This window comes from Balaenoptera musculus, chromosome 11 (assembly GCF_009873245.2).
Source record: "Balaenoptera musculus isolate JJ_BM4_2016_0621 chromosome 11, mBalMus1.pri.v3, whole genome shotgun sequence".
In the NCBI taxonomy this organism is placed as follows: Eukaryota; Metazoa; Chordata; class Mammalia; order Artiodactyla; family Balaenopteridae; genus Balaenoptera; species Balaenoptera musculus.
This window is the reverse complement of record NC_045795.1, coordinates 50,406,587-50,430,426: the sequence shown is the minus strand read 5'-3', so window position 1 is coordinate 50,430,426 and position 23,840 is coordinate 50,406,587. Positions and strand designations below refer to the sequence as shown.

The 23,840-nt window shown below is 43.0% G+C and overlaps 1 protein-coding gene across 1 annotated transcript in view; it reads right to left on the bottom strand.

Annotated features, from left to right (window-relative positions):
* Nucleotides 1–368: 368 nt before the first annotated feature.
* Nucleotides 369–23,840, bottom strand: part of TGFBR2 (transforming growth factor beta receptor 2) — a 94,850-nt gene continuing 71,378 nt past the window's right edge. Inside the window, exons 5-7 of the mRNA XM_036868562.1 lie at nucleotides 22,953–23,094; nucleotides 5,647–5,774; nucleotides 369–2,982 (exon numbers count right to left, since the gene is read on the bottom strand). Coding sequence (XP_036724457.1) covers nucleotides 2,803–2,982; nucleotides 5,647–5,774; nucleotides 22,953–23,094 — 450 coding nt within the window. The 3' untranslated portion in view covers nucleotides 369–2,802. The remainder of the gene's footprint in view (nucleotides 2,983–5,646; nucleotides 5,775–22,952; nucleotides 23,095–23,840) is intronic.

Here is a 23,840-nt window from a genome sequence, read left to right as displayed (position 1 = left end):
TTACTGTGAGGAGTGGGGAGGGAGAAGTGGGCATGCGCGGAGCCGGCTACGCACCCCGTGAGAAGCCATGTGTGGACACGGGCCGCTCCTGGGACCCGGGGACAGGGGAGATGGTGGTCGGGGATGTAGAGGGACACTGTGCCGGACCTGGGATAAGGGGCAAGCCACCACCAGCATCTGCGACGTCTCACAGTACTGAAGTGACTGCTTTTTTAAAAACAGGGACCTGACACTGTCAGTTGAAGAAGACAATGAATATGGAAAAGTTGGAGAGGATTTGTCTTGTGGCTTTTTGTGCACAAACTGCAAAATAACCAAATGAGGCTCGTGGGCCTCTATGAATAGGAACAGGAGGCAGGAAGCTGACCTGAGTATTTTTGTTTTATTCAATCGAATAAACATTTTATTTATATAAAAGACAAACAATGCATAGAATGAAAATAAGTGCTTGACACAGTTGATATAAAAAGAGTATATAGCATTCACATTCCTATTTTAATAAATGAGTACTGGTGAAGTGTTCCATAAAAGAATAAAACTTTCCCTTTATGTAGAGTAATGAAAAAAGTCAGTATTTTTAGGAACTACAGAATGATATTCCTTGGTCTTTTTCTTGAATAAGGGAAACAAACATAAAACAAGCCACAGTATCATCTGAGACTACATTCCAGTTTATGCTGATGGCCACCCAGAAGTGATAAAGCTCTTTTGACTCTTGGAAGATCCCATAATGGACCAGTATTCTAGAAATTCACCACTAGAGGTCAATGAGCAACAGCTATTGGGACGGCCTCACCAGCCCTAAAGTGCAGGGGATTTCTGGGCACTTCTGCGGCATTGCGGGTCAAACTACCTTAACTCTCTCAGCCCACCCCACCGAGCAGGGTTCCTAAAAGTTCCACCTAATCCCAAACTTCAGCATATCTGCTAAAACCCCAATGAGATGAGACCTTCCAAAACCCAAGTAGAGCTGGTCACTGCCAGTCCCTCTCCAATATTCCTATTTGGCTGAAAATAAGCTTCAAAATAAGCTTCAAAAACATTTTTAAAAAATTGTTATTTGCAGCATTAACACTTGTCTGTGGATTAACGAGTTTCCTATGGAGTAGTAAAGCACATTCTTTGTTCTTGTCCTTGTGGACACAGATTTCCTAACTGTACATGGGACTCCTGTGTCCCACATTCAAATTCTGCAAAGGTTGGGAAGGCAGGTGTGACTGAGACCAGTAACTATGACGACAGCTTCTTGGAGTAAAGGGCTCCCTCTGAAAGCAGAGGGGGAAGCTCTTAAAATACAAGCAAACGAGATTTGGGTTAACAGGGACCACCCAGAGGAGGTCCCCGGTAGTCCAAAAGAAGGCCAGCTTCAAATCTTAACCCCAGGAAGGGAATCAGAATTATACTCTATAGCCAGAGGAGTGCGTGGACGCACATTTCTCACAGGGGCCCTCGGTTGGAAGCAGGTTTAATTCCCAGACTGGGGTGGGGGTGGGTGGAAAACACAAACGTTCATGGCGGAAGTGAGCAGCTTTCTAAGAGTGTCCACACCTGCGTCTGTGAATGATGTGGCCCAGAGAGAACTGGAAACCATTTGCTCTCTAGTCTTACTTGAGGATCCAAATTTTTTTTTTTTTTGCAAAATCTCCAAGTATTTAAAAAGTGCCTCGATTTTGTTAAACACTGTGCTGGCCAAGCAAAACACACGTTCAGAGTGCCTGAGGAGACTCCTGACTGTGGCAGTGCTGTGCTGCTCAAATACTTTCCCCTTGGCCAAAATGTGCTCGAGTCCCCTGAAGCCCAGAGCATAGAACCTACTAGTGTTGCATAGAAAGCTGGAGACTGAAACCAAGAGTGATAAAAAAACTAAACATAAAGAACCTGGAAGGGAGACCTGTTCCCTTTTAGGAAACAGGGAACAGTAACATAAGTATGAGGGGAATTTTTTTAAAAATAACAATTTCTCATTAGTAGAAGGCGTGGCAATTTCATGGGTGGGGAAATGTGTCCTGATTTTTCTGTAGCCTGTGAAGGTAAAACATGGGGCTTAAAACATTTAAGCAATTAGAAATGGGGCAAAGTTTCTGAACTAGCTGAGGAAGGAGCTTCACAAACCAGAGGTGGGTCGTGAAGCTCCGGTGACAAGTCCAGGAGAGATGATGGCACACGGGGACCCCAGGGTCTGGTCCCCAAACAGTGCGACTCCAATCAGCTCCATGGCCAGAACAGGACCCAGTACAGGGAATTATTACTTTGCAAAAGCAAGTGCAACTTGGCCACAGCAGGCTCTGAGACCTGGAGCCTCTCTCTGACGGCAAAGACCGCGCCCCCCCACCCCCACCCCCAACCCCTGTGTGCTCAGAGGCCTAGCACATGAGTGACTGCCAAGTGCTGAGGCTGCCCCAGAGCCCTTCCTTCTGTGCTCAGTGCCAAGCTCGCCCATCCAACCCATTTCTTGGGCATATTTGATCTTTTTCCTCACCTCTTTCTAGAGTATGGCTGTATAGATAGATATAGACATATATAGATATATATAAAACATAGCTATTCCATATTTATGTACAGGCATTAATAAAGTGCAAATGTTATTGGCTATTGTAAAAATCAATCTCATTTCCTGAGGAAGTGCTAACACAGCTTATCCTATGACAAAGTCAAAGACATAGGACGCTTCCTGTCACCCCCTCCCCAGCTCGGGGGGAGGGAGCGGCCCCGGGGCTCCAGGAAGCACCGTCCAGGGGCAGCTTCCTGCTGCCTCTGCTCTTTGGCCACAGGGCCAGCCACACTGGCCGGCCGCCGGAAGAGCTACTTGGTAGTGTTCAGGGAGCCGTCTTCGGGAATCTTCTCCTCCGAACTGCTCCTGCCCGAGAGTCTGTCCAGATGCTCCAGCTCACTGAAGCGCTCGGCCACACACTGCGCCGTGAGCCGGGCCTCGGGGTCGTGGTCCCAGCACTCGGCCAGCGTCTCGCACACCATCTGGATGCCCTGCAGGGGGAGAGGGTCCACACGCCTCTGAGAGGGGCTGGCGGCTCCTGGGGGCAAGGCAGCCCCTGCCCTGTCTCTGCCGCCATCGCTCTGTCCCCGCCTGCAGGCCAGTCCCCAGCACCACCTGACTGCAGCTGCAGGTGGCCAGCGTTCCGGGGCCATCTGATCATAGGAAGTGGGGAAATGAAGACACAGCACAAGGCCCCCCAGTAGGCTTCTGGGGCACAGCAGCATCCCCAATCCTGAAAATTCCCATGAAGTGGGCTTCTAATGCCATCTCACACCTTTCTGTTTGGTGGGGAGGGGCACAGCTTTAGGCTTTACTGTTGAGGGCAGTTTTAGGTTCATAGCAAAATCAAGTGGAAATTACAGAGAGTTTCCATATACGCCCTCCACCCTCGCGGACAACCTCCCCCGCCATCAACACCTTGCGTCTGTGTGGTGCACTTGTTAAAATCGGTGAACCAACACTGACACGTCACTATCAACCAAAGTCAACCAGAACACGGTTCACAGTAATGTACCGGACGTGGGTTCTGACAAATGTGTCCATCATCACAGTATCCACAGAAGGCCACTGCCCTAAACATCCCCTGTGCTCCACCTCGTCACCCCTCCTTCCTTCCCCCTCAGCCCCTGACCACCACTGATCTGCTTATTGCCTTAATGGTGTTGCCTTTTCCAGAGAGTCTTAAGAGCTGGAATCATATACACATTCCTATGTAAACAGGACTGAATATCTGAGTGAAGTCCAGGCATTGGTCTGGTTGCATTTTCTGGGTTCAAGTCCCATCTTCCAGCAGCTGCTGAGGAGACCCTCTGCTAGGCCCCTCCTCTCCTGCATCAGGCTGGACCCTGTCTGTCTTTGTAGGTCCTGCAGGCTGTTTCAGAGAGTTCAACCTAACCCCATAAAGGCCCCATTCAAAAGGCCCATCCAGAAAATGCTGCCCACAATGTGTGACAAGGGTCTTCTTTCATGGCTTTTTTATTTTGCATTGCAAATATTTTTGTTATTTCCAGTCATTTTTTGGAAATAAAGCAGGCACGGATTAACTAGATAGCCCAATAGGTGGAAACAGACTGTGCTCTTGCCAATCAGAGGCCCAACCCTATCACTGGTGTCCCCTCACACGAGTGGCCAGGTGGGATGGATCAATCCCAACTCTGCCCTGAGAATGGCACTTTCCTGTTTGCAGTCTAACCAACAACTTTCCCCACACACCTAGGAACCTGACCCTCCCTTCCCGCCCTGTGAGTGAGTTCATGATGTTGAATTAATTGTGTAATTCACCTAATTGGTGGTATTGATTGATGGCCTTGTTAAGAGTGGAGTGTTATTGTTGGTACACAAGTAACATTTATTTTATTCTGGCACTGTAATTACAGGTAGTAAATTAAATTAAATATTAAGCATTAACTTGAAATAAATAGGGCAACAAATCTCATTAAGAGAAAAAATGTATTATGCAAATTCTTTCCAGAATTTTATCATCATGAATAATGGCTTCATTAGAAGAACTGTACAGCAGAGGCGGCAGCAAGAGTTTGAAAGAAACAATACTAGTGCCTTCTGATTTCAGAGTTAACACAAAATAGTCTTGCATTTTCAAAGTCAAAGAGGCTTTCCTGAAACCCAGGGAGAAGCCCTGGGCCATGGCCTGGTCCACGCTCTCCCCCGGCTTTATCAGGGTCTGTCCGCTGAAGTGGCTCTTGGCCAGGGCTGGCACTGCTCCATCTGTCTCCTCGATTGCACCTGACTTGTGGTTTCTGTTTCTTATCTGAATTATTTGCCTTGCCCTTAGGAAACCTATGACTTAGCCCCAGCCTTCCCTGGGTAAGGGAATTCAGCCAAAGGCGGCCATAAAAGGTTTACGTCAATGGAAAGGACAGTCTTGTCAGTGAGCTATGGGCACAAGGCCCCTCTCCCTCATTCACGGCTCTTCCCTGCTGTGCCTGACAGTCCCCCGCTCTCACAACCTATGCCTCCTTCTTCTCCTCCGACTGGGGGCATTTTGATGAGGGGAATTTGGATAGGTCTCCCTGTATGTCAGAACCACTGCGCTGCTATGGATGGACGGTCTTATCTACCACTGCTTAAAAAGAAAAAAAAAAAAAGAAGCCATTAGGAAGTTCTGGAAAGACAGATTTCCTATTTGTTCCCTTGCCCTTTGCTCTTCTGTGCTTTCCTTTATCCCAGCCTCCTCCTTCTCGACACACCTGCCGCAGCCTGAGCGCACAGCAGCCCCTTGCGGGCCAGCTGGCTGACAAACACCCCTTCTTTCTCACTAAGTATTTCCTGCCAGAGCTGAAGATTCCCAGAAGAAAACATTTGGAACCCAGAAGGGAACAAAACATAAACTCCCTATACGAGGTGAGTGGCACAGGCTGCAAACAAAGTATTTTAACTCAGAAGCAAGACGGCTTGGACAATATGACAAATGCCCGTCAAATGATTCTGTGTGAGCCCTTTCTGAATGGTGGGTAGAACATGCAATAACAAGGTCATCCCACTTTACTGAAACTTCTTTATAAAGAAAAGTGAACAGGCTCATGGAAAACAAAGGGACCTGCCTCAGATTGATGCCCAATAGCCAGGCATTCTCTCCTACCTAAGATATTACTCTGGATGAACTTTACTTGCCCTTCGCAACAGTCACTCCTTACCTGGTGGTTGAGCCAGGAGCTGGGGATTTCGGGTCGTCCTCGATCTCTCAACACGTTGTCCTTCATGCTTTCGACACAGGGATGCTCTCGCACCTTGGAACCGAATGGAGGCTCATAATCCTTCACTTCTGTTGGAGAGAGCAGGCAAACACAGGGCGCTTGAGAAGGGTGTGCACAGCTGAGACACTGAGTGTGATGCACCTGTGATTACACTAAGGGCAATTTTTAATTCTTGTGGGTTCAAATATAAGGAGGGGTTGTGGAAGGAGCTTGAGAAATTCAACACATGACTGTTGAGTGCCCACGATGTCCTAACAGCTGGGGACAGAGCGGAGAACAAGACCAACAAGGTCAGGGGATTCAGGTTTTAATGCAGACATCTCAATGGGGGCGATCCTGGTTCCTGGGAGGTAGAAAAATCTTACATATTACAATGGTTTGTAGCCCTACAAAGGTCGACAGTACATAAATAGATTTAATATGTGGTATTAAATTTCTCGGGGAGATTCAGCCATAAAAAAAGGAATGAAATTCTGATAGATGCTACAATACAGATTATGCTTAGTGAAATAAGCCAGACACGGAAGGACAAATATTGTATGATTCCCCTTATATGAGGTATCTGGGACAGGCTAATTCACAGAGACAGAGAGCAGAATAGTGGTTGCCAGGGGATGGGGGGAGAAGAGGTAGAGAGATATTGTTTAATAGGTACAGGGTTTCAGTTGGGGAGGATGAAAAAGTTCTGGAAATGGATAATGGTGATAATTACACGACACTGTGAATGTACTTAATGCTACCGAACTGTACCACTTAAGTTGTGAATTGTAACCACTTAAAAATGGCTAAACTGGTGAACTTTATATCATGTATAATTTTCCCACAGGGAAAAAAATCATGGGGAGTAGTGATTAAGAAAAAAATGTCTACAAAGGCTCCTTGCAATAGTAATAATGAAAAAGAGGTTCAGAAATGCTGTTTTAGATGACAGAGGAGAGAGACTGATAACACCAACAAACAAAATTTAAAAAGGTAACTTTGCTTCAGTGATACTTGCTAAAAAGAAAATAATGAAGGATGATGTAAACACTTCATTAGGACTTCAGGTTTCAACTAAGGACAAAATCTTTTCTTCTTTTTTTTTTTAAGGGAAATTCAGTTTGCTGATTTTCTTCTAATTTTTCTTATTGAAGTATAGTTAGTTGACTTACCATGTTATATCAGTTGCAGGTATACGACATAGTAACTCAATATTTTTATGGATTTGTCTATTCCATGTAAAGTTATTATAAAAAACTGGCTATATTTCCTGTGCTGTACATTACATCCTTGTAATTTATCTATTTTATACCTAGTAGTTTGTACCTCTTAATCCCCCTCACCCCTAACCCTCTGGCAACAAACCATAATTTGTTCTCTGTATCTGTGAGTCTGTTTCTGTTTTGCTTGTTTTATTTTGTAGATCCCACATGTAAGTGAAATCAAGCAGTATTTGTCTTTCTCTGTCTGTCTGACTTATTTTACTAAGCATAATACCCTCCAGGACCATACATGTTGTTGCAAGTGGCAAAATTTCATTATTTTTTATGGCTAATATTCCATTTTGTGTGTGTGTTGTGTGTACACACATATACATTTTACTTTTGTATGTAGTATGAGAAAGTGTTCTAATTTCATTCTTTCACATTTAACTGTCCAGTTTTCTCAGTACCACTTATTGAAGGGACTGTCTTTTCCCCATTGTATATTCTTGCCTTCTTTGTTGTAGATTAATTGACCGAAAGTGTGTGGGTTTATTTCTGGGCTCACTATTCTGTTCCATTGAGCTCTGTTATATGTCTGTTTTTCTGCCAGTACCATACTGTTTTCATTACTGCTGCTTTGTAGTATAATCTGAAGTCAGGGAGTGTGATCCCTCCAATTTTGTTCTTTTTTCTCAAGATTGCTTTGGCTATTCAGGGTCTTCTGTGGTTCCATACACATGTTAGGATTATTTGTTCTAGTTCTGTGAAAAATGCCATGGGTATTTTGATAGGGATTGCATTAAACCTGTAGATTGCTTTGAAGAGTATGGACATTTTAACAATATTAATTCTTTTATTCCATGAACATGGGATATCTTTCTATTAATCTGTATCATCTTCAATTTCCTTCTTCAATGTCTTATAGTATTTAGAGTACAGGTCTTTTACCTCCTTGGTTAAATTTATCCCTAGGTATTTTAATCTTTTTGATTTGATTATAAATGGGATTGTTTCTTCTCTTTCTGATAGTTCATCATTAGTGTACAGAAATGCAACAGATTTCTGTATATTAATCTTGTATCCTGCAACTTAACTGAATTCATTTATTACTCCGAATAGTTTTTTGATGGTGTCTTTAGGGTTTTCTACATATAGTTTCATGTCATCTGCAAACAGTGACAGTTTTACTTCTTCCCTTCTAATTTGGATGCCTTTTTATATCTTTTTCTTGTTTGACTGCTGTGCCTAAGACTTCCAATAATATGTTAAACAGAAGTGACAATCGTGGGCATACTTGTCTTGTTCCTAATCTTAGACAAAAACCTTTCAGCTTTTCACCATTGAGTATAATGTTATTTAGCTGTGGCTTTATCATAATGGTCTTTATTAAGTTGAAGTGTGTTTTCTCTATACCATCTTGTTGAGAGTTTTTATCATGAATGGATGTTGAATGTTGTCAAATGCGTTTTCTACATCTATTGAGATGATCATATGACTATTCTTTCATTTTGTTAATGTACTGTAAAACATTGATTGATTGGCAGATACTGAACATCTATAACCCCTGGAATAAATCCCACATGATCACGATGTATGAGACTTTTTATGTACTATTGAATTCAGTTTGCTGATATTTTGTTGAAGATCTATGTTCATCAGGGATAACGGCCTGTAATTTTCTTTTTTTTATAATGCCTTTGTCGGGCTTTTGTGTCAGGGTAATGCTGACCTCTTAGAATTTGTAAATTGTAAATCTGACCTCATAGTTTAGAAGTGTTCCCTCCACTTCAATTTTTTTGCAATAGTTTTTGAAATAAAGGTATTAACTCTTCTTTATATGTTTGGTAGAATTCACCTGTGAAGCCATCCAGCCCTGGACTTTTGTTTGCTGGGAGTTTTTAAATTACAAATTCAATTTCACTTCCAGTGATTGGTCTGTTCAAATTTTCTGTTTCTTCTTGATTTAATCTTGGCAGGTTGTATGTTTCTAGAAATTTGTCCATTTATTCCATGTTGTCCAATTTGTTGGCATAACTGTTAGTAGTATTATCTTACGATTTTTTTGTATCTCTGTGATATCAGTTGTTACTTCTCCACCTTAATATCTTATTTTGTTTATTTGGGTCCTCTCTCTTTTCTTCTTGGTGAGCCTGGCTGAAGGTTTATCCATTTTGTTTCTCTTTTCAAAAAGCCAGTTCTTGGTTTCATTAATCTTTTCTATTGTTTTCTTGATCTCTATTTTGTTTCCTCTCTGATCTTTATTATTTCCTTCCTTCTGCTGACTTTGGGCTTTGTTTGTTCTTCTTTTTCTAAGTCTTTTAGGTAGAAAGTTAAGGTGTCAGAGATTTTTGTTTCTTGAAGTAGGCCTGTATCACTATAAACTTTCCTCTTAGAACTGCTTTTGCTATGTCCCATAGATTTTTGAAAAGTTGTGTTTTTATTTTCATTTGTATCAAGGTATTTTTATTACTATTGCTTTGAATTCTTTATATCAGGTAAATTATTTATCTGTGTTTCATTAGGGTTTTATCTTGTTTCTTCATTTGAAATAGAGTCCTCTGTCTTCTCACTTTGACTATTTCTGTTTGTCTCTCTTAAATTAAGTGAAAAAGTTATCTACCCTGATCTTGAAGGCATATCCTTGTGTGCATCCCTATGCAGTCTGCATGTGCCCTTTGTGGCTTTGGTGGGAGAGCTGGATCTGAAGTGAGCATGGACCGTGTCTTTTCCTGGGATGCTGCCTCTGCTCTGGGGCCGGGAGCAAGCAAATCTGTCTGTGTGCTCTTCAAGAGTGGGGTCTCGGTTTCTTACAGTCCTCTGGTGTGCCCCACTGGTTTTCCAACCAGCCAAGGGGACTCATCTTCCAGTGCCAGACCCCAGGGCTGGGGTGCTTAATATGGGGCTCAAACCTCTTGCTTCCCAGGGAGGATCCTTGAGCTTGTGATACTCCCTCCTCTTCTGGGTCATGCAGTAGGGGTGTGGGTCTGGACGAGATCACTTGTCCTCGCCTCCTACCTGACTTTGTGTGGTTCTTTCTTTATAGCCTTTGTTGTAGAAGAGCTGATCTGCTAATCTTCAGGTCATTCTCAGAGAGATCTGCTCTATATGTAGTGGTAGTTTTGCCATGTTCATGGGGGGAGGTTAGCTCAGGGTCTTCCTACTCTGCCATCTTGATCCCCCCTCATGTTCTAGGGTCGGTATCGTTATAGAAGCTTCCTTGAATATCCCCAGAGCCATTCTTTATTAGACGTCTGGGGGCAGAGCTCTATTTTAGGGTGTACAGCCACTGCTTATCTGTCTCACTCGACCAGACGGTGAGCGTCTGCAGGCAGGTTCAGAGTCCCTTTCTCATGCTTGTATTCCTGGCACCCACGGCAGGGCCTCCCATACAACAGGCTCTCAATAAATGCTTTGTTGAGCGAATGAATGAATTAATCTTAGATCCTGTCCAAAGTGGCCAATGCATAAACTCTGGGTGAATATTAGAACATCTACTAATTTAAGTGGGTGGGACAATACCCATGTCAGTGCATCACAGGACAATTTAGAAAATAAAATCACTCCAGTACTGAAACATGCCTGAGCCAAAAGGGAAGAGTGGGCTGGATTCGCCATTTTCCTCCAAAATAAATAGTACCTTTGGCCTTTACTTCAAAATAACCCTGTTTAATGAGTGAAACTTTCAATAATTTGCCCTTCCAGGCTGAGAATTGAAGAGGCATTTAAGGCGAAATGACATTTTGAAAAGAGATGGCTTGTTCTTGTTTATTTGATCTTCCCCCTTTCCCAGAACCTTACTTGCATATTTATCTTTTTCCGCCTCACCCAACTAGAAGAGCTGGCAGGGTATTTTCTCTTTCCTTAGTTGGGATGAAGGCCTCCCCTCCTCCACCACTTTGACACAAGCACAAACCATCCTTCTGTGTGTCTGCATTTGCCTTCAAGTGCCCATAGCACTTAATCTGTACTGCTCTTGGGGTGAGATCTGAACTTTGATTTGCATAGTATTTATACACCTTCTTTCTTTCTTCTAGTCCCTTATCTTTTACTGGACTGTAAACTCCTAAGGCCTAAGGCAGAGGCTGAGTTTTGTGTCTGCTGAAATTGTGCCTTATACACAGTAGGCTTTCTATAAATATGAGCTGGCTTGAATTCAAGCAAGAGCTAAGCTCCCAGTAAGGGTTTACTCTGACCTAAATTTTCTCTTCTATAAAATGAATGGGCTGAACTAGATGACCTCCATGTCCCCCTCCAGAGCTATCCTGTAATTCAATCTAATCAAATAATGATGCTCTCTTAGTGCCATGCCCTGAGGTATGTATAATATAATATAATATAATATAATATAATATAATATAATATAATATAATATAATATAATATAATATAATATAATATAAATATAATATTAGTGTAATATGATTTGCATATGACATAAACTGCTCCTTAGACAATGTATCAGTCCACTGACTCTCCATTTCCAACTCTTTTGGCTGCCATAGCAGATGTGGTTGGCAGCCTGCCTAGACCCCCTTTACCAAGCCAAGAACACCAGCCCCGAGCTGCTGCAAACGCTGAGTTGTAAGGGGTCACAATTTCTCCCTTCTATGGAGAATTACCCTTGGTTGATGGGAGCTTCCTGGCCTGGAGGGCAGTCTGTAGCCAATGATGAATTAACATGGGAGTTTTTTTTTTTTTTTTTAATTGGTATAATTGCTTTACAATGTTGTGTTAGTTTCTACTGTACAGCAAAGTGAATCAGCTATACATATATATATATATCCCCTCTTTTTGGATTTCCTTCCCATTTAGGTCACCACAGAGCACTAAGAGTTCCCTGTGCTATACAGCAGGTTCTCATTAGTTATCTATTTTATACATAGTGGTGTATATATGTCAATCCCAATCTCCCAATTCATCCCCCCCACTTCCCCCTTGGTATCCATACATTTGTTCTCTACATCTGTGTCTCTATTTCTGCTTTGTAAATAAGATCGTATAGACCAATTTGTTCAGATTCCACATATATGCGTTAATATACGGTATTTGTTTTTCTCTTTCTGACTTACTTCACTCTGTATGACAGTCTCTAGGTCCATCCACATCTCTACAAATGACCCAATTTTACTCCTTTTTACGGCTGAGTAGTATTCCATTGTATATAGGTACCACATCTTCTTTATCTATTTCTCTGTTGATGGACATTTAGGTTGTTTCCATGTCCTGACTATTGTAAATAGTGCTGCAATGAATATTGGGGTGCATGTGTCCTTTTGAATTATGGTTTTCTCTGGGTATATGCCCGGTAGTGGGATTGCTGGGTCAACACAGGAGTTCTAACAGTCTGTCTTGCCTCTAGAGGAGATGACTACTGTGCAATTCATGCTTCAGAGCTCCCCCTGGGATAAGGCTGATGGTGGTGGAGATGGAGAAAAATGAGACTGTTGCATTTTTCTTTTTGTGCCTTTGATCAAATAATGTGAAGAACTGCAGAGAAAGCAAGTCAAAAGGTGAGTGGGGTTAGTTCAGAGAGTGCCATCTTTTAAAATAAATACCATCTTTTAAAAATTTTGGAAATGCCTCTAAGAAAAAAAAGCAAACAGCTTAGAGAGTAAGATCGAGTTTAGCACTTTTAAAAAGAAGTGCTAACGGTGTGCATCATAAGTAGGGGTATTATTCGTTGTGTTTACCCCAGACCCATCATAAACTAGAGATGAGGACTTGGAAAAGAGACATCAACTCTTTGTGCCTCAGTTTCTGTATCCACAAAAGAAGAGAAAGCGCAAGTGCTGGCCATCATTAACACAGTCCTCCTTCGGTACTCGTGGGGCGTTGGTTCCAGGACCAGAGGCAGATACCAATATCTGCAGATGCACAAGCCCCATATTTGCCCTTCTGTATATGAGAGCTTTGCATCCACGATTCAAGCAACCATGGGCTGTAAACACAGTACAAGATCCGTGAGTGGCTGGATCCGCAGATGCCGAACCGCGGATGCCAGCCAAGGGCACGCTCACTACCCTAGGACGCTGGCCACAGCACTCAGCACTCACCCTGTGCACTCACACTGGCTCACATCCAAGAGAGTCAGGCCGGCGACTAGGGTTCATCCTCCCAACGTGCCCCAAGGGCAGCCCTCAATCAGCAGCAGATGGGGGCTGGAAGATAAACTGGGCTTCCTTGAGCCGGGGGTGTGATGCTGAGGTGCACGTGGGCTCTGTGCACTGCCAGGGTCCCCAGTGGGATCATGCTCTGGTTGTCCCCGTGGTGACTGCCTGGTAGCACAGGGCTCATCAGCTCCCTCCCCTTCCTGACTCACTGCCTGTTCCTTCTCTCTGTGGCTTTTCCTGCCCTCTTTTTCCTACAGAATGCTCAGCTCGGGCTCCTGTTCCAGGGCCCGAGGCACCCAACCCAAGGCAGACGCCCTGCTCGCAACGGCAGGACCACCTGCTGGGACCAGGCTCCCTCTCGCGCCTCAGCTGGCTGCCTCCCTGCAGGCGCAACGGGGACCTTGGGATTTCCTTGAGGGCCTCACACAGCCTCTGTTCTAAGAAACCTTTAGATCTCTCTGCTTTTCTTCCCACCCCCATCCCGTCCTCCCCGCAGTCCTTTCACTGAGGGCCACCGCCCCATCCCGGCCCCACAGCATCTCTTTGTCTGGCTGGAGGCTCTCAGGAGAAAGTCTGCCGTCTCCGGCTCTGGAGCTCAGAGGGGACCCAGGCAGCGGAGATGCTCACTCCCTGAAAGTCAGCATCTGGTCTGCAGCTGCTGTTTTGATCGTGGTTCCAACTCCACAGAGCCGTGAAGTTGTTGGCAGTTTTCCCCTGAGCACAACCCTGACTTTTATATCTGCCTTCCTTCCAAATTATCCTGCCTGGAAATGCAGGAAGATGAAGGCTGCGATCCCGGGCTCTCCTCACTCCTCTCCCACCCCTCTTTTTTTTCTTCCCTCCTTTCCTTTTGATTCTTTTGCACGTTTTGTCTGCCTTACAGGCTGCAGCAAGCTGGGGTTGTGTTTCTCCTCTTGTGAAAATACTTGCTCAGCTGGCTGCTGTGTGTCAGCTGCTATTCAAAGGCCGACATGGCCAGGGATTTGGAAGTCAGCCAGCCTGGGGGCCCGGTTGGCTGGGGTGACATGACTATTGTGCCTGCTGTGCTCCCAGAGGGGGCCCTGAAGGACCCACCTTCCTCCGCTTCCCACACACCACACACGGTGCAAACACTTGCATGGACACCAGACAAGCCGAAAGCCAGGACAGAGACTTCTTTGTAGAAGAGAACAACTCTCCTGATTTGTCCTGGAGGGATGGTGAGTTCATGGCTTTCCTCCTTCTTTATAAAACAGTAACGCACTGGCCACCTCCTTCCATTTGTTCCCTCCTCAAGCAACTCTGAAAAACCTATTTTCTTGGTTTCTCTTTTCTATACTTTCAGATGACCCAAGTGCCTGAAATAACAACCCCTGTTATTAGCTATCCCCTAACTCTATTTTGTTTTTCTTTCTGCAATCATCATACACACCCCCAGCCCTTAAGTTATGATTTCATATCTATTCATGCAGTACTTGTCTTTCTAGCATAGTAGTTCTTCATTAGACACCCAGTCCCTTGAGGACAGGGACTCTATTTTTTTTTCACTACTGCATCCTTAGCATTTTCTTTTAATTTTTATTTTAAATTGGACTATAGTTGATTTACAATTTGTGTTAGTTTCAGGCGTACAGCAAAGTGATTCAGTTATACATATACATATATCTATTCTTTTTCAGATTCTTTTCCTTTATAGGTTATTACAGAATACTAAGCAGAGTTCCCTGTGCTTAGTATTTTTTTTCCCTTTGAAGTCATACTGTACATTTCTCAGGTATTATTATTATTTTTTAATTAATTAATTAATTAATTTTTGGCTGCATTGGGTCTTTGTTGCTGCACGCGGGCTTTCTCTAGTTGCGGTGAGCGGGGGCTACACTTCATTGCGGTGCGCAGCCTTCTCATTGCTGCGGCTTCTCTTGTTGCGGAGCCCATGCTTCATTTACTATGATATGCTCTAGGTGTGCGGGCTTCAGTAGTTGTGGCACGCGGGCTCAGTAGTTGTGGCATGCGGGCTCAGTAGTTGTGGCACACGGGCTCAGTAGTTGTGGCTCACGGGCTCTAGAGCGCAGGCTCAGTACTTGTGGCGCACGGGCTTAGTTGCTCCGCAGCATGTGGGATCTTCCCGGACCAGGGCTCGAACCCGTGTCTCCTGCATTGGCAGATTCTTAACCATTGAGCCACCAGCAGGTCCTTGTTGAGTATCTATTTAAAATATAGTAGTGTGTATATGTCAATCCCAAACTCCCAATTTATCCCCCCTCTGCCGGCCAACCTTGCTCCTTTGGTAACTATAAGTGTGTTTTCTAAGTCTGTTTCTGTTTTGTAAATAAGTTCATTTGTATCATTTTTTTTAGAATCCGCATATAAGCAATATCATATGATATTTGTCTTTCTCTGTCTTACTTCATTTACTATGATAAGCTCCAGGTCCACCCATGTTGCTGCAAATGGCATTATTTCATTCTTTTTAATAGCTGAGTAATATTCCATTGTATATACGTACCACATCTTCTTTATCCATTCACCTGTTGATGGTCATTTAGGTTACTTCTGTGTCTTGGCTATTATAAACAGCGCTACAATGAACATTGGGGTACATGTATCCTTTTGACCCATGGTTTTCTCTGGATATATGCCCAGGAGTGGGATTGCTGGATCATACGATAGCTCTATGTTTAGTTTTGTAAGGAACCTCCATACTGGTCTCCATAGTGGCTGCACCAATTTACATTCCCACCAGCAGTGCAAGAGGGTTCCCTTTTCTCCACACCCTCTCCAACATTTATCGTTTTTGTAGACTTTTTGGTGATGGCCATTCTGACTGGTGTGAAGTTATATCTCATTGTAGTTTTGATTTGCACTTCTCTAATAATTAGTAATGCTGAATATCTTTTCATGTGCCTCTTCACCATCTGTATGCCTTCTTTGGAGAAATGTCTATTTAGGATCTTTTGCCCATTTTTTGATTGGGTTTTTTTTTTTTTTTTTTGATATTGAGCTGCATGAGCTGCTTGTATATTTTGGAGATTAATCCCTTGTCGGTCGCATCATTTGCAAATAATATTTTCTCCCATTCTGTGGGTTGTCTTCATTTTGTTTATGTTTTCCTCTGCTGTGCAAAAGCTTTTGAGTTTAATTAGGTCCCATTTGTTTATTTTTGTTTTTATTTCCATTACTCTAGGAGACGGATCAAAAAAGATATTGCTGCAATTTATGTCAGAGACTGTTCTTCCTATGTTTTCCTCTAAGAGTTTTACAGTGTACAGTCTTACATTTAGGTTTTTAATCCATTTTGAGTTTATTTTTGGTGTTAAAGAATGTTCTAATTTCATTCTTTTACATGTAGCGTTCCAGTTTACCCAGCACCACTTATTGAAGAGACTGTCTTTTCTCCACTGTATAGTCTTGCCTCCTTTGTTGTACATTAATTGACCACAGTTGTGTGGTTTCATTTCTGGGCTTTCTATCCTGTTCCATTGACCTATATTTCTGGTTTTGTGCTAGTACCATACTGTTTTGATGACTGTAGCTTTATAGTACAGTCTGAAGTCAGGGAGCCTGATTCCTCTGGCTCTGTTTTTCTTTTTCAAGATTGCTTTGGCTATTCAGGGCCTTTTGTGTCTCCATACAAATTTTAAGATTTTTTGTTCCAGTTCTGTGAAAAATGCCATTGGTAATTTGATAGGGACTGCATTGAATCTGTAGATTGCCTTGGGTAGTACAGTCATTTTGACAATATTGATTCTTCCAGTCCAAGAACACAGTATATCTTTCCATCTGTATGTATCATCTTTGATTTATTTCATCACCATCTTATAGTTTCTTGAGTACAGGTCTTTTGCCTCCTTAGGTAAGTTTATTCCTAGGTATTTTATTATTTTTGATGCGATGGTAAATGGGATTGTTTCCTTAATTTCTCTTTCTGACCTTTTGTTGTTAGTGTATAGGAATGCAACAGATTTCTGTGTATTAATTTTGTATCCTGCAACTTTACCAAATACATTGATGAGCTCTAGTAGTCTTCTGGTAACATCTTTAGGATTTTCTATGTATAGTATCATGTTATTTGCAAACAGTGATAGTTTTCCTTCTTTTCTAATGTGGATTCTTTTTATTTCTTTTTCAGCTCTGATTGCCATGGCTAGAGCTTCCAAAACTATGGTGAATAAAAGTGGTGAGTGGACATCCTTGTCTTGTTCCTGATCTTAACAGTGAAAAGCTGAAAGCATTTCCTCAGAGCATGATATCAGCTGTAGGTTTGTCATATACGACCTTAATTATGTTGACGTATGTTTCCTCTATGCCCACCTTCTGGAGAGTTTTCATCACAAATTGGTGTTGAATTTTGTCAAAAGCTTTTCTACGTCTATTGAGATGATCATATGGTTTTTATTCTTTAAATTATTATTGTGGTGTACCATACTGATTGATTTGCAGATATTGAAAAATCCTTGCATCCCTGAGATAAATCCCACTTGATTGTGGTGTATGAAAATTCTTTTTCAGGTAGATTGCCTATCTTCACTTCACTTAGTTGTTCTCCTGGGGTATCTTGTTCCTTCATCTGGGACATATTCATCTGCCATCTCTTTGTGTAACTTTCTGTGATTGCGGTTTCTGTTCCACAGGCTGCAGGGTTTTACTTCTTCTTGCTTCTGCTGTCTGCCCCCTGGTGGATAAGGCTGGTTCAATGGGCTTGTGCCAGCTTCCTGGTGGGAGGGACTGGTACCTGCCCACTGGTGGCTGGAGCTGGGTCTTGTCCCACTGGTGGGCAGGGCTGTGTCAAGGGGTGTGTTTAGCAGGAAGCCATGGGCTCAGGAAGATTTTAGACAGCTTTTCTGCTGATGGGTGGGGCTGTGTCCCCACCCTGTTGTTTGTTTGACCTGAGGTGGACGCCCAGGTCCCAGCATTGGAGCCTACAAGCTGTTGGGTGGGGCCAGGTCTTGGTGAGAAAATGGCGGCCTCCAGGAGGGCTCATGCCAATGAGTACTCACCAGAACTACCGCCACCAGTGTCTTTGTCCCCGCAGTGAGCCAGAGCCACACCCTACCTCCACAGGAGACCCTCTAATAACAGCAGGTAGGTCTGGCCCAGGCTCTTATGAGGTCACTGCTTTTTCCCCTGGGTCCTGGTGTGCACGAAACCTTGTGTGCACCCTCCAAGAGTGGAGTTTCTGTTTTCCCCAGTCCTGTGAAATTCCTGCAATCAAACCCCACGGGCCTTCAGAGCCAGATGCTTTGGGGGCTCCTGATGCCAGACCCCCCGGCTGGGGAGCCTGATGTGGTGCTCAGAACTTTCACTCGTGTGGGAGAACTTCTGCCATATAATTATTTTCTAGTTTGTGTGTTGCCTACCCGATGGGTATGGGATTTGATTTTATCACGATTGCATCCCTCCTACCGTCTTGTTGTGGCTTCTTCTTTGTCTTTGGGTGTAGTATATCTTTTTTGGTAGCTTCCAGCATTTTTTTATCGATGGTTGTTCAGCAGTTAGTTGTGATTTTGGTGTTATTGTGAGGGGGGTGAGCTCACATCCTTCTACTCTGCCATCTCCTGAGAGTCTCTGTACCCTCAGCACTTTGAGTAATGCCTTCCATGCAGTAGGTACTCAATAAATATTGGTTTAGTGAATGAAAGAATGAATAGATATATCTTCAGAGAAATAAGGATAAGGAAGTTATCTCAGACCTTAAGGCACTGAGGCTGTAACACACTACACTACAGCATTTAATAGCCTTGGGATTCTTTTAACAGAGACTCACCCAGAGGTGAGAGGAAAGTCAACCACTGGAAATGTTCAGAAGTGAGGCCATCACTGAATGTTCCCCAAGTGTGTGACTGTCTTGCCAGATGCTTCCAGAAAGGCTTCGAGTCAAAGGCCACAATACACAGAGTAGCACTGACTACCCCCTTCTGTAAAAATAATAATGGTAGTCCTAGCTGCCATGGGCTATACATGCTCTCCATTGGTCAGGCCAACACTGTACTAGGAAGGTTAGGGCCTGGGGGCCAGAGCCAGACAACAGGGCTCTGATGCCTGTCTCCACAACTTTCCCACCTCCTAAAACCTCAGTTTTCCCATCTGTAAAATGGGGCTAGTAACAGCACACCCTTCAAAGAGTCCTTGGTAGATGGAATGAGTTGTTCCATGAAGCAATTGCTTATGTAACAGTAGTTATCGTTTCTCGGTGGCCTTCTTCATCTGGACCAAACCTACTTCTACCAGAAAGTCTTTCCCTTTTGACGACTCTCTTCAATTATGACAACCCATCTCTTGAGCTCCTAGGTGGAATCTTGTGGTAAGGGAGCTGGACCAGCTGGCTTCCAAAGGGTGCTATTACCACCTCTGCATTTTCTCACCTGAGAAGAGTGCGGCTTCTCCAGTGTTGTGTTGTCTCTTGTTTGTGTTTCCTCTGTCCTTCTTGCACAGAGAGGACACTTCTTAGCCTCATTGTTCCTTTGAAAGCTGACCTAACCCTCCTTGCCTGACCCTACTGTTGAACTCCCTTTAGCCAATCTGGGCACTCAGTCCCTTGTCCCCTGCCTCGCCTGTAAAAAAGTCTCCTTCAGTGTTCCAGGCCCAGTAAATAGTACGAGACAAAGCCTAGCACTAAGACCTGTGATAAACGCAGAGAGAAGCAGGCGAGGCCTGCTGGGCATCCACGCCAAGAGTTTGGGCTCAGCCCTGAGAGCAGAACAGGGTCACTCGAGTCAGGAAAGCTGGGATTTCACCTTCTCCTCCTGCAAGACCTTCCTTTGATGCCTTCATTCAGTTAGATGTCCTGCTACTCAGAATAAATGGGAGAGAATATCAGTGGATCTATATTGTGAAATAAAATATCAATCTATAACTCATCACACTGAGGTAAGCATTTTCCACACTTCCTTTTCTGAAATGAGACTGTCCATGAAAAATAGTAATTACATACGCTGTATTTCAAGTCACAGAAAGAAGTTTAAGCCTCAGGAAAGCCCTTTTATATCCTGCCCTCTCTCTGTATAAATTAAAGCGTAACATCAACTAGAGGGATATTGTCTATTTTATGTGTAAGGTAAGAAATGTGTCTGAATGTGCAAAGTTTTTAAAAGTAAAGGAGAAAAAAAAAGTCTGTTTCATCAGTAGACAGCAAGCTTCTTCATGGAAATACTTGTCCTTCCATCTGTGTTTGTACAGCAGGTTAGAGGGAACACCCCTAACTTCCCTTAGAAGGTACTAACTTTAATGTACCCTCTAAGGGGCTCTTTAAATATAAAAGAAAAGTCTCTGTAATTAAGACTACGCTGAAAATCTGCCTTCACGGTTTTTGAAGCACAGACACAAAAAAACAGAAAACAAAACAAAACAGAAAAAAACAGTACTTTTAAAAGAAGGCAAAAGAAAGGGTTTAATACATGAGTTCACGCACTTAATCAAGTGAAGGGCTGTCTGCTGGACAAAAGTGAGGATACACAAAGAACTTTGATTTTTGCAGCCTGAGCGGAGATGGGAGGAACAGTACTGTGGGCTTAAGATCAAACAAAATGAAAACCGGGATGGCCTCTTTCCGGTTCCCTAAAGCTGTCTGTTCTTATCCTAAAGGTTATGAAAGGTTTTTTGAGGCTTGCTGAACAAATGGGACCCTGTTCCTTCCTTGGGAAAACTTATTTATACTGTATCCATTTTTAGACCTTGTAAAAGCTGGTGAACTCGGTTCTTCCCCATTAGCCTGAATTCTTCCACACTCAGCAAATATCAACAGGAAAGGGCATCAGTCATTGATAACCGTGGAAGCAGGGAGCTCACATCAGGCCTTAAGAAGCTGGCGGCACTGCCAGAGGGGAAGACACAGTCTTCCAGCTCACGTTTATAGAATGACGGGCTTGAAAGGATAAGAGAGATACCGAAGACGAGGTAAATTTATTGAGACGATGACAACAGCATCATTGTCTCTTCTGACACAACTCACACTGGTCTGGTCTGAGGATTCATTTTCGAGCTGTCAAAGCTTTCAAGCAGAAAATGATTCTCAGTGGCTGAAACTTGATTAAACAAATTTCACTGTGCAAAAAAAAAACTGTTACTTTTGGAAGTGCTACGGGGGAAGATATCTCAGCCAGGAAACCAGAAAATAACAGGGTCAGCCAGACAGGAAGTGCCATCTCCATGCAGGGACCCAGGGAAACAGGTGATGGGACAGCAAGGGTCCCAGCAGGACCCATCCTAGAGAGTCAGCTAAGAAAGTTCTCAAAAGGAGGAATTATCAGAGCAGGAAATGGTGCCAACCAGATCCACCTGGAGCAAAATGCTAGGTAGTTTAGCCCAGTGACCAAAGCTGTTATAATCTAAGCAACAAAATAAATATTGATAATATTAAATACCCATAGAAGAAGATAAATATCCACAACTTCATACTCATATAAATACATAGTAAAATGAACAAATAAAAGGGGCTGGTGAGAGAAAGGACAGATATTTCGTACGCAGAATATCTATGAATAAATGTAGAAGGGAGAAGAAAAACAGAAAATCACCATTAGGCAAACATTACAGTAATAATTGTAGCTGGCAAGAGCTACTGATGGACCCTAGAATTAGCAAGTAAAATTATGGTAAAAAAACAGGTTTAGTCTCCTTACTAAACAGGTGTTTAGTAGAAACAGGTCAAAGTGCCTTCCCACAAGATTTGTATTAATTACAAATGGAAAAGGTAGTATCTTTACAGGGAGAAATGTGGAGACACCTTCACCACGTGATGAGATTGGACAGCACACTGGCATCTCCACCCACATGTGACACCCTGAGTAGGGCTCAACATCATTTCTGTGGTATTCTTGCCTAAAAATGCACATTCTCAATCTAATCATGAGAAAACATCAGAGAAACCCAAAGTGAGAGACAGTCTATAAAATACCTGGTCTGAATTCTTCCCAAGTGTCAAGGTCACGAAAGAAACACAGACTGAGCAACCACCACACATCAAAGGAGACTGAGGTGGCCTGGTGGCTAAGGTAACGTGGAATCCTGGAGTGGATCCTGTTCCCCATTACTAGGGGCTTGGAAATACAAGTTAGTCCTATAGATTAATTAAAGACATGGTACCAATGTCAATGTCCAATCTTCCACAGCTGTGCTTGGTTTAGGTAAGGTGTTAGCACAAGGGGAAGCTGGGTGAAGAGCATATGGGAACTCCCTGTGCTACTCACGCAGTGATTCTGTGTGTCTAACATTATTACAAAACAAAGGGTTAAAATTGGAGTTAGCTTGGCTTGACTTAGCATCTAGCCAGGACCAGGTTGGGATATATCAATTTTCTAAGGTGAGACCTAAGACCCTGACGAAAACCACTGAGAGCAGGGTCAGAAAAGGATAAAGTGATGTAGACATCAGCCAATCCCATCTCCAAGAAGATCAGGGGACAATGCTCTCTAAAACGATGACAGCCCCCTGTACCCCTGAAGAATACTGCATTCCTCAATAACCTCTCTTCACTAGATTTTTCAAAACCTAAACAAATATGTCAAACCATTTTGCTTGTTTTGTTCGACAAAGGAAAGTTATGTCCATAAAAGTAAATTTTGAGTCAAATCCAGTTCCTGGACCATATAATTCTGAAAAACCTTAAAATACAAAATGAAACAAAAGTCAGATACTTTTCTGAATCATGGTACCCATTTGATATGCAGAAATAATTCTTATGAATATTACTAGTGTTCATCTCTTGCCAGATATGTAAATATCTGTGGCGTGATGGGTCAAGAGAAAAGTAATTATAAACTTCAGGAAAGGAGATAAAATGCTTTATGCTCCAAACCTGGCTTTCAGCTATAAAACCTAGGCTTTTTAGCACCATTCCAGATCGTTCTGGAATAGCTGTGTCCTACCAGATCTCAATGAGCGCTCTGTATCCCTGGAACCGTGTTGAAGCAAAGAGCGCGACATCACGCTCTAAGGCGCGTGAGGCACCACTGCACCGCGACGGTGTCCATGCCTACCTCCCACTGCGCTGCAGCGAGATGTCATTTCCCAGAGCACCAGGGCCATGGAGTAGACATCCGTCTGCTTGAAGGACTCGACATTCTCCAGATTCATCCTGGACTCTAGGACCTCTGGAGCCATGTATCTCGCCGTTCCCACCTAAAGCAAAAACAGACATTGAGGCCCATCACTGAATTCCAGCTGCATACCTATTTTCAAAATATAGCTGATGTTTGTCCCTTACACGGGTAGTTGACCTTTAAAAAGCACAATGCTTTTAAAAGTAACGAGACCTGCACAGAAAGGTACAGCTTATGTAATTATTTTTTAAAAAATAGGTGTTCTCTCCCTGAAAACCCTTTAATGAATATAAAGAAAAAAAATGCCACAATAAGGAAATGCCAAACCCCAGAGCTGCTTTGTTTAGCCCCGTGACATATGTCATCGTATCACGTATACAATAACATCCTTGCAGAGAACCTGAGTGACCACATCAGTGATATTTTTGATGCTGATTTTTTGTTTTTGCAAATTAAATATTTTTTCACCCTTGTAACTCCAAGATTTGTGGTGAAATAATAATTACCATTAATTTTTTGTCACTTGAGAATTGTCTTAATCTTCTTTGTTTACCCCATGGCACATTCTAGTGTGCCGAGGATGTCGTATAATTACATAAAATCTCTGCTAAATTGAATTGTATGAAAGTATTTCCATTAAGAGCCCAAACCTGGTCATTTTATAATTTTGATGGGCATGCTATGTAGTTTTATTTGAACGATGACTGGTAGTATGAAAACACTGCGATACATAGGAACATAGAAGAAATGCTTCTGGGGGAAAAAAATCACTTGAATGTTTGATAATGTAGCTTGTATAGATTGACTAAATAACAGTGAAGTCCT